The sequence below is a fragment of the Entelurus aequoreus genome, linkage group LG27 (genome assembly GCF_033978785.1).
Source record: "Entelurus aequoreus isolate RoL-2023_Sb linkage group LG27, RoL_Eaeq_v1.1, whole genome shotgun sequence".
Taxonomy (NCBI): Eukaryota; Metazoa; Chordata; class Actinopteri; order Syngnathiformes; family Syngnathidae; genus Entelurus; species Entelurus aequoreus.
This window is the reverse complement of record NC_084757.1, coordinates 26937269-26949269: the sequence shown is the minus strand read 5'-3', so window position 1 is coordinate 26949269 and position 12001 is coordinate 26937269. Positions and strand designations below refer to the sequence as shown.

Genomic DNA, 12001 nt, shown 5'->3' with positions numbered 1-12001 from the left:
CAATACTAATGAATCACATTCGGTACTATACCGCCTCTGAAAAGTACCGGTCCCCCACCCGTCGTGAGACAAATCGAGTACATTTAAATTAGGGCTGCAACAACTAATCGATTAAATCGATTATTAAAATAGTTGGCGATTAATTTAGTCATCGATTCGTTGGATCTATGTTATGCGCATGCGCAGAAGCAATTTTTTATTTTTTTATTTTTTTTTAATAAACCTTTATTTATTATAAACTGCAACATGTACAAACAGCTGAGAAACAATAATCAAAATAAGTATGGTGCCAGTATGCTGGTTTTTTTTTCAATAAAATACTGGAAAGGATAGAAATGTAGTTTGTCTCTTTTATCCGATTATTAATCGATTAATCGAAGTAATAATCGACAGATTAATCGATTATCAAATTAATCGTTAGTTGCAGCCCTAATTTAAATTAAGTATCAACCATTTAGGACGAGTGATTGCTATACATGCTTCATTACACACCTCAGCACACCGGAGTCATGATAATAGTTGTATTGAAATGTGTCTATTGTTGACAATTTCAAAACAAAAATTTCATTAAGTCCGATCATTGACCATTATGACGATCAATTTAACTTTGAACACACTAATCACATGTCGATGAAGTGTATACTTAGTCAACAGCCATACATGTCACTCTAAGGGTGGCAGTATGAACAACGCCAACACTGTCATAAACATGTGCCATATGGTGAAACCACACTAAACAACAATGACAAACACATTTTGGGAGAATATTTTCACCGCAACACAACATAAACACTAGAGAACAAATTCAGAGAATTCTCTGCAGCACCAACTCTTCCGGGATGCTACAATATAAACAAACGCCATTGGTGGAAACACCTAACATCCACTGTAATGATACCAAGTACAGGAGCGTATCTAGTCGATACTGCTATGATTACATCAATATTTTTTAGCATCACAAAATCTTCTTTCGTTTAAAAAATTTTTATATTATGTTTATAAACTCGGGAAATATGTCCCTGGACACCTGAGGACTTTGAATATGACCAATGTATGATCCTGTAACTACTTGGTATTGGATAAATACCCAAATTTGTGGTATCATCCAAAACTAACGTAAAATATCAAACAACAGAAGAATAAGTGATTATTACATTTTAACAGAAGTGTAGATAGAACATGTTAAAAGAGAAAGTAAGCAGATATTAACAGTAAATGAACAAGTAGATTCATAATCCATTTTCTACCACTTGTCCTTAATAATTTTGACAAAATAATACAAGGATAAATGACACAATAATTAGGAGTCTTAGTTTGTTTACTTACTACTAAAAGAGAAGTTGTCTTGTATGTTCACTATTTTATTTAAGGACACATTTACAATAAGAAACATATGTTTAATGTACCATAAGATTTTTTTGTTCAAATAAATACAATAATGAAATTTTCTGAGGTCCCCTTTATTTAGAAAAGTACCGAAATACATTTTGGTACTGGTACCGGAACCAAAATATTGGTATCGGGAACCCACTAATATGTAATATGTAAATATTACATATACTGTATGTTATGATTTATATTGCTATTATGGTAAATTTTTAGTCTACTTAATACCTGCATTTTCCTTTCCATCCTTACCCTTTCCATCCTTTTAAACTGAGCTACTGTGTGGAACAATTCCCCTTGTGGATCAATAAAGTTTGTCTAAGTCTAAGTCTAAACAATCTTTGGCATTGAACTATTCATAAAAGTACCAAAATGGAGGCTTTTTTTTTTTAATATCAACATTAAAAACAAAATGTGAGACTAATATTATAAATATATACATTTCAAGTTTATCATTTTCCTTGAATTACTTTAATTTAATTTTAGTACATTAACATTAATACTATATTTAAATAAATGTTTTTCTATATTTATTTTTCCTGTTTAAAATTCTTATTTAATTACTTTTAATTTTATTTGTAAAAGTATTTTTTTTTTAAATTTGATCTTTTAATTTTAAAAACATGACTTGAAGTATCCAGTGTCAGTTTTAGTTAATTTACTGAGGTTGCCATATGTTGTTCTTTGCTTGATGAAGGGCAAAAATTAAAACACAACAAATCAGCACATGTCATTTGCTCGGAGAGTTTCACCCTGGGAAAAATATGAGTTTAAAAAAAGAGTGTTCAGAGATTAAAGGTATTACCATAATGCATCTAATTGCACTCTAGCTTTGTGTGGGATAAAAAGAAAAAGAAAAGGAGCAACAGACACTGATTTGCCTCTAATTATTGCTATCTCCTACAACAGGGGTCGGCAACCCAAAACGTTGAAAGAGCCATATTGGACCAAAAATAAAAATAACGAATCTGTCTGGAGCCACAAAAAATTAAAAGCCGTAAAAAAGTCTTAGAATGAAGGCAACACATGATGTAAGTGTCTGTATTAGCTATAATAGCCTACTATTAAAATGACTATGTGTCGCAGGCTGAAGCAAATCTATGTTGACAGAAATGTTGAAATGTAATATTTATTCTACACATTTTTACAACATTAGAAACCATTAGTAAATCAGAGGCTACTCAGGTGAGATAACTCCTGGAAATTACTGGCTTTTAATGGCCAAAAGGTATAGATGTGTGTGTCCAAGTTAAAGGAAACGGCAGGCTGTCTTCTTTTAATAGATTTACTACAATCTTTGGAAAGCTAGGTAATGTTTGCTGTGATCTGGAACAACACGGCACACAAACAACTATCTGAAATGCGGCTAATATTACATAAAGATAATGTGTCATGAGACATGCAAAACTAAATTATATACAAAGAGGATAAAAGTAAAGGATATTAAATTAGCTCAAATATACCTACACATGAGGCATAATGATGCAATATGGACATACAGCTAGCCTAAATAGCATGTTAGCATTGATTAGCTTGCAGACATGCACTGATCAAATATGCCTCATTCGCACTCCAACAAGTCAATAACATCAACAAAGTTCACCTTTGTGCATTCACGCACAGTATAAAACGTTTGGTGGACAAAATGAGACAAAGAAGGAGTGGAAGATTGTACATGTAAACCAACTGTTCAAGAACTGCCAAAATTAGTAGGACAAAACAATGTTCACCAAATACTCTTATCAGTGAAGCATACACACAAACATATTAAACAGTGGGCTTTCTAACAATTGGGAAGGTTTGTGTCATGTTTGTCCTCAAACAAAAAATATACTAAAACAAAAACAAAAACAAAAAGTTTCCCCTTTTTCCATTTTCAATCCTTTTTTAAAAATGCTCCAGCTCGAGAGCCGTGCGTTGCTGACCCCCGCCCTAAAAGGATGCATAGAATCGACTACTCACAGTGGCCGTAACCCAGCTCCCGCCCGGCTCCGCCTCCAGCTGCAGGTGATGTCGCAGGTGTCCACATGCCTTCGCTTGCAAGTGTGCGGCACCCGCAGGGCGCCAGTAGCCTGCCTGGCTCCTCAGACTCGCGTGACGGTACGCTGACGGACTAAAAAAAAAAAATGAGGCGGAAACTCCGGATCACTTTTTTTTTTAGGAACAGTGAGGAGGCGGAGAGCAGAAAGAGGCGGAGCCCGCCAGCGCCGGTTGCAAGATTAGCCAGATTATCCTTCCCTTGAGATCAATCCCAGAGGAACTGTTTGCTGCCCCGTCTGATGACACAAATCAACTCGTGCGTCTCGCTCTCTTCTTAAAACCCTTGCAGGGGACACCTGTTATATAGTGCATGGTGTCTGGCATTACATTGGTGGTGAGGGATTGGGGGGGGGGTGGGGCACTAAAATCTGGCACCAGCCAGGACAGGGTGTGGGGCCGTGGGGGTCACACTTACAGTACAAGCTGTAGTTTCCAATTACCGCTGCTTAAAAGGGGATCAGACATGAGTACATGGAGACGCTCTCATTGTCGTCCAACAACGTTTATTTACAGTTGAGGTGCGTTTCCATTGCCAAGGTTTGTGAAAGTATGCCTGCACCGTGCACTACACTTCAGTTCAGTTTGCATTTTCCATAGCAGCGCCCCAGTGTCTTCTTTCTTGACAACTGATTTACTATCCATCCAAATAACAAGTGCTGAATAGCATGTGCGCTACATTTCTAAGACAGTTATTTACATCCAACTAGGGCTGGGCGATATGGATGAAAAAGTATATCTCGATTACCAATATTTTGGTACCGGTACTAAAATTACTTTGGTACTTTTCTGTACTTTTCTAAATAAAGGGGACCACAAAGAAATTGCATTATTGGTTTTATTTAGGGATGTCTGATAATGGCTTTTTGCCGATATCCGATATTGTCCAACTCTTAATTACCGATACCGATATCAACCGATATTGCTATATATACAGTCGTGGAATTAACACATTATTATGCCTAATTTGGACAACCAGGTATGGTGAAGATAAGGTCCTTTTTTTAAAATTAATAAAATAAAATAAAATAAACAAATTGAAAACATTTACTTGAATAAAAAAGAAAGTAAAACAATATAAAAACAGTTACATAGAAACTAGTAATTAATGAAAATGAGTCAAATTAACTGTTAAAGGTTAGTACTATTAGTGGACCAGCAGCACGCACAATCATGTGTGCTTACGGACTGTATCCCTTGCAGACTGTATTGATATATATTGATATATAATGTAGGAACCAGAATATTAATAACAGAAAGAAACAACCCTTTTGTGTGAATGAGTGTAAATAGGGGAGGGAGGTTTTTTGGGTTGGTGCACTTATTGTAAGTGTATCTTGTGTTTTTTATGTTGATTTAATAAAAAATAAATAAAAAAATGAATGACATCTCTAGTTTTATTTCAACAAAAAATCTTAGGGTACATTAAATATATGTTTCTTATTGCAGTTAAGTCCTTAAATAAAATAGTGAACATACAAGACAACTTGTCTTTTAGTAGTAAGTAAACAAACAAAGGCTCCTAATTAGTCTGCTGACGTATGCAGTAACATATTGTGTCATTTATCATTCTATTATTTTGTCAACATTATTAAGGACAAGCTGTAAAAATAGTAAAATGGGTTATACTTGTATAGCGCTTTTCTACCTTCAAGGTACTCAAAGCGCTTTGACACTATTTCCACATTCACCCATTCACACACACATTCACACACTGATGCCATGCAAGGCCCTAACCGCGACCAATCAGGAGCAAGGGTGAAGTGTCTCGCTCAAAGACACAACGGACGTGACTCGGTTGGTAGAAGGTGGGGTTCGAACCAGGAACCCTCAGGTTGCTGGCACGGCCACTCTCCCAACCGCGCCACACCGTCACCCAAAAATGGATTATTAATCTACTTGTTCATTTACTGTTAATATTTGCTGACTTTCTCTTTTAACATGTTCTATATACACTTATGTATGGGGGGGGGGGTACGTTTCAGAGGCGATATAGTACCGAAAATTATTCATTAGTATCGCGGTACTATACTAATACCGGTATACCGTACAACCCTAATCTCGATATATTTTTACTTAAACTCGATATTCGATATATATCTCAATATATTTTCCGGTGAAAGTATACATATAAAGATGTTTATTTTTGAGCGAGATTCACTGAAATTGAAGTGAATGACAACTGTACTGATGATCAGACCTTCCTTTATAAGCCTACTCAACCTGCTATCCCGCGCCGGAACGTAACCTTCTGTTGGCTTACAGTAAGCGATCATCATGCTTTATGCAATCTTGCTCATGTTTTTCTTCCCTGTCATTTTTCATTGTCTCGTGTCCTCCTTGTCAATCCTACTGCAGACCTCCGTCCCCGCGTTGACGTTGCTGTGTGTCTCGTCATTCCTTGTCCCCCCCACCCCCTGCTTCCCGGACTGCCTCTTGGATCTCGACCTCCCGCTATTCGCCCTGACTACCTGCCTGCCCACGGACTGCCTTCTTGCCTTGTCCCTTCTCTCGTTCAACATTACGGGTACCACAAAACCGTTGATTCACACATAGTCTCACACACTCACACACTTTGGATCTAGTCACACTCCATTTCCCCCCTGTTTAATTATTAGTATTGTTTGGTTATATTATTTATGGTTTATTATATATATTGTAAATATAAATATAATAAATAAATGCCCCCTTATGTCTGTGCCGTTCTACTCCTCCCGTACGTAACAAAAATATTATTTCTACATAAAATAAATAACATAGCGGTGCAAATAATACAAAATGTATCAAACTGGGATAAAAAACTTATTTGCAGGCAGGCGCTTTTTAATTCCCAGTCGATGATGTAATGGACTGTCACACAAGCACGGTTCTGGTCCGTGCCAAGTATATATATATATATATATATATATATATATATATATATGTTTATTTGAAATAGGGACAGATACAAAAACATAGACATCTGAAACAGTTATCCAATGTATGCATCATAGTGTTTGTAGCCAAAGCTAATTTACAACACTTGTCCCCAACAACAACAACAACAACACAGATCCAATATCATTAAAATAGGAAAATAAAAAATAGAAGGAGTCGATAATAATGATAATAGTAATAATACAGACAAAGTGCAAACTAGATAAAAGCCAATAATAATAATAACACAGGCAAAGTGCAGACTAGATAAAAACCAATTAGTAAAAAGTAAGGGACTTTACTTAATTATGCGGCTATGATCTTCCTCACTCCGGCGTACATTTCTGGCAGCATTTCTCATGCGAAATATGCCCGGCTTGGCAACTCCAGAACAGTTTTGATTTGGGCTTACATGGTAAACAACTCAAATCAATGTTTTATCCAGACGCATACATTTGTCCAAATCTTAATTCATATCTTGTTTAAAAGTATATCGATACATCTTACAAACTCGATATATCGCCCAGCCCTAAATGCAGCTTTGTCCCTCCCAATAGTCAAAAACAGAGAACAAATGCGCAACTAATATCGGTGGCTGTTTTATCCTCTCTATGAGCTTTTTTTGATGCTCATTTTCACTTCCATGTCATGTCGCATGGTAGACATTGTGACCGCGCTGCTTTTTTGCACAATTAAGAGACACAATACTCTGTGCCTTAGCTTAGTAGATGAGATTGTTGCATGCACTATCAAGTTTGTGTTTTAATACATGCAAACCTTTATTAGATCAGGCCCTATCTCTTTACAAGGACATTCCACTATTTATGGAGCAGATGCCAACCATTGCCTTCCTGCCTATAGGATATGTTCTACACTGTGAACTGAACTGAAATGTATAACTCATTTTAAATTCCACCGCCAAACGCTGTCAAGAGTAGGGCAGGCTATCGTTTACATGTTAACAGTGCCAAATCAGCGGTGCCTTAAACTACGAGCACATTGCGTTCCACAACCAAGCTCGTACTTTAGAATACTCGTACCTTAAAGCAGCCCCGCATATTGAAAATAATTTAAATCCATTTATTGGCAACCCAAAATACTTTTAAAAATATATAATACACTTTTAGATAAGAAGTATTATTTGAAAACAATACCATAGTGGTACAAACAACTAAAGTAAAGTGATTTGTATGGAAATACTCACAGATAATACACTGACAATATATTCAGTATTCAATATCAATCTATCAATGTCCTTTATTTAACAGGTAAAAACTAATTGAGAATAAAATCTCTTTTCCAAGAGTGACCTGGCCAATAGGGCAGCAAAACAAAGTTACAGAAATGCATATAACAACAAAACAACAGCAGTCACGCACTATAGTTAGAAATAAAAATACCGTAATTTCCGGACTATAAGCCGCTACTTTTTCCCCTCGTTCTGGTCCCTGCGGCTTATACAAGGGTGCGGCTTATATACGGCCTGTTCTTCTCCGACACCGACGAAGAGGATTTCGGTGGTTTTAGTACGCAGGAGGAAGACGATGACACAATGATTAAAGACTGACTTCTCATATACCGGTAGGCTGGTTATTTTGATAACGTACAGGCGAGCACTTTGTATTACTTTGCAGCGTTGTATTATTTGTACTCTGCACGAATGCTGTTCGCCATGTCAAAGATGTGAAAGTTTGATTGAATGATTGAAAGATTTATAGTTAATAAATGGGACACTTTGCGTTCCCAAACAGTCATCTCTGTCCCGACAATCCCCTCCGTGGTAGCAGGAACCCCTATATACTACGCTAATTACACATCAAAACCCTGCGGCTTATAGTCGGGTGCGGCTTATATATGGAGCAATCTGTATTTTCCCCTAAATTTAGCTGGTGCGGCTTATAGTCAGGTGCGGCTTATAGTCCGGAAATTACGATACTTACAACGTTAACACAAAAACATTCAATGTTTTCGTAAAAAAAAAACTATTTAAAAAGGTAAGTAAAACTGACCAATACAACTGGTTTCTCAATCCTTTAAAATGGACTGGAATTCCCCCAAAGTGAAGAGTTCAGTTAGCCTCAGATCCTTCTAGTGAGCAGCATATCTGAAGGCTTATTTTTCCAAGATTTGTGTTGGCTATAGGAACCAACATGCTATTGTTCTGCGAGCGTAAAAATATTCAATGTTTTCGTAAAAAACAATTTAAAAAGAGAAGTAAAATTGACCGATACAACAGGTTTCTCAATCCTTTAAAATGGACTGGAATTCCCCCGAATTGAAGATTTCAGTTAGCCTCAGATCCTTCTAGTGAGCAGCATATCTGAAGGCTTATTTTTCCAAAGATTTGTGTTGGCTATAAGAACCAACATGCTATTGTTCTGCGAGCGTAAAAACATTCAATGTTTTCGTAAAAAACAATTTAAAAAGAGAAGTAAAATTGACCGATACAACAGGTTTCCCAATCCTTTAAAATTGACTGGAATTCCTCCAAAGTGAAGAGTTCAGTTAGCCTCAGATCCTTCTAGGGAGCAGCATATCTGAAGGCTTATTTTTCCAAAGTTTTGTGTTGGCTATAGAAACCAACATGCTATTGTTCTGCGAGCGTAAAAACATTCAATGTTTTCGTAAAAAACAATTTAAAAAGAGAAGTAAAATTGACCGATACAACAGGTTTCTCAATCCTTTAAAATGGACTGGAATTCCCCCAAATTGAAGAGTTCAGTTAGCCTCAGATCCTTCTAGGGAGCAGCATATCTGAAGGCTTATTTTTCCAAGATTTGTGTTGGCTATAGGAACCAACATGCTATTGTTCTGCGAGCGTAAAAACATTCAATGTTTTCGTAAAAAACAATTTAAAAAAGTAAAATTGACCGATACAACAGGTTTCTCAATCCTTTAAAATGGACTGGAATTCCCCCAGATTGAAGAGTTCAGTTAGCCTCAGTTCCTTCTGTAAGTCATTCCATGACCAGGAAGCAGCATATCTGAAGGCTTTTTTTCCCCTAGATTTGTGTTGGCTCTAGAAACCAACATGCTAATGTTCTGCGAGTGTAAAAACATTCAATGTTTTCGTAAAAAACAATTTAAAAAGAGAAGTAAATTTGACCAATACAACTGGTTTCTCAATCCTTTAAAATGGACTGGAATTCCCCCAAAGTGAAGAGTTCAGTTAGCCTCGGATCCTTCTGTAAGTCATTCCATGACCAGGAAGCAGCATATCTGAAGGTTTTTTTTCCAAGATTTGTGTTGGCTCTAGGAACCAACATGCTAATGTTCTGCGACGGTAATCTGTAGCGACTGAAATCTCTACACTTATACTGTAAGAACACAAATAGGTGGGAACCAGCTCAAGAAGTGACTTACATACTGTATAAAATACATCCATCGAGAAAATCTGCAAACAGACATTATCAGAACTACCAGCTACCTCACTAATATATGTGTCTATTAGTGTTGTCGCAATATCAATATTTTGGTACCGGTACAAAAATGTATTTCGTTACTTTTGGGTATTTTTCGATCCTTTCGAAATAAAGGGGACCACAAAAAAAGGCATTATTGGCTTTATTTTAACAAAAAATCTTAGGGTACTTTAAACATATGTTTCTTATTGCAAGTTTGTCCTTAAATAAAATAGTGAACATACTATACAACTTGTCTTTTAGTAGTAAGTAAACAAACAAAGGCTCCGAATTTAGTCTGCTAACGTATGCAGTAACATATTGTGTCATTTTCCATTCTATTATTTTGTAAAAAATTATTAAGGACAAGTGGTAGAAAATGAATTATTAATCTACTTGTTCATTTACTGTTAATATCTGCTTACTTCTCTTTTAACATGTTCTATCTACACTTCTGTTAAATAAAAAAATAAAAAAAGAAGATGTGATGCCAAAAAATATCGACATGATCATAGTATTATCGACTAGATACGTGCCTGTACTTGATATCATTACAGTGGATGTTAAGTGTAGATCCACCAATGGCGTTTGTTTACATTTGGACGGCGGTCACGTAAGCAGCTAAGCCCGTGACCTTCGATCCCTCAGGCTGTACTGCATCAACAAGCGGCATCAGTGTGTAAAGGATATCACCACATGGGCTCAGGAACCCTTCAGAAACCCACTGTCAGTAATTACAGTTGGTCGCTACATCTGTAAGTGCAAGTTAAAACTCTCCTATGCAAGGCGAAAACTGTTTATCAACAACACCCAGAAACGCAGTCGGCTTCGCTGGGCCTGAGCTCATCTAAGATGGACTGATACAAAGTGGAAAAGTGTTCTGTGGTCTGACGAGTCCACATTTCAAATTGTTTTTGGAAACTGTGGACGTCGTGTCCTCCGGACTAAAGAGGAAAAGAACCATCCGGACTGTTATAGGCGCAAAGTTGATAAGCCAGCATCTGTGATGGTATGGGGGTGTATTAGTGCCCAAGACATGGGTAACTTACACATCTGTGAAGGCGCCATTAATGCTGAAAGGTACATACAGGTTTTGGAGCAACATATGTTGCCATCCAAGCAACGTTACCATGGACGCCCCTGCTTATTTCCGCAAGACAATGCCAAGCCACGTGTTACATCAACGTGGCTTCATAGTAAAAGAGTGTGGGTACTAGACTGGCCTTCCTGTAGTCCAGACCTGTCTCCCATTGAAAATGTGTGGCGCATTATGAAGCCTAAAATACCACAAGGGAGACCCCCGGACTGTTGAACAACTTAAGCTGTACATCAAGCAAGAATGGGAAACAATTCCACCTGAAAAGCTTAAAAAATGTGTCTCCTCAGTTCCCAAACGTTTACTGAGTGTTGTTAAAAGGAAAGGCCATGTAACACAGTGGTGAACATGCCCTTTCCCAACTACTTTGGCACGTGTTGCAGCCATGAAATTCTAAGTTAATTATTATTTGCAAAAAAAAAATAAAGTTTATGAGTTTGAACATCAAATATCTTGTCTTTGTAGTGCATTCAATTGAATATGGGTTGAAAAGGATTTGCAAATCATTGTATTCCGTTTATATTTACATCTAACACCATTTCCCAACTCATATGGAAACGGGGTTTGTACATATTGCATCATTATGCCTCATTTTTTAGGTATATTTGAGCTCTTCTGATATCCTTTACGTATGTCCTCTGTGTATTTAATTCTTATTTGCATGTCTCATGACACATTATCTGTATGTAATGTTGGCTGCATTTCTCATAGTTGCTAGTGTGCCATGTTGTTCCAGACCACAGCAAACGTTACCCAGCTTGCAAAGATTGTAATAAATCCATTAGAAGAAGACAGCCTGCCATTTCCTTTAACTTGGACACACACATCTATACCTTTGGCCATTCTAAGCCAGTAATTTCCAGGATTTATCTCACCCTGTGAGAAACCTCGAATGTTACGAATGTTTTCTAATGTTGTAAAAATGTGTAGAATAAATATAACAATTTCTGTAACAAAGATTTGCGTCAGCCTGAGTCACAAAGGAATTTTGATAGTAGGCTACTATAGCTAATATAGACACTTACCGGTACATCATGTGTTGCCTTCATTATAACACTTATATAAGACTTTTACATTTTTTGTGGCTCCAGACAGATTTTTTTCTTGTATTTTTAGTCTAATATGGCTCTTTCAACATTTTGGGTTGCCGACCCCTGGGTTAGAG

At 36.8% G+C, this 12001-nt stretch overlaps 1 protein-coding gene across 2 annotated transcripts in view; it reads right to left on the bottom strand.

Moving 5' to 3' along the window:
* LOC133644514 (retinoic acid receptor RXR-gamma-B-like) overlaps positions 1-12001 on the bottom strand; it is a 141881-nt gene that overhangs the window by 92711 nt on the left and 37169 nt on the right. Inside the window, exon 2 of one of the 2 annotated variants that reach the window (XM_062039046.1) lies at positions 3349-3499. The exons of the other annotated variant lie outside the window; for it this stretch is intronic. Coding sequence (XP_061895030.1) covers positions 3349-3415 — 67 coding nt within the window. The 5' untranslated portion in view covers positions 3416-3499. The remainder of the gene's footprint in view (positions 1-3348; positions 3500-12001) is intronic. 2 annotated transcript variants of the gene reach the window in all.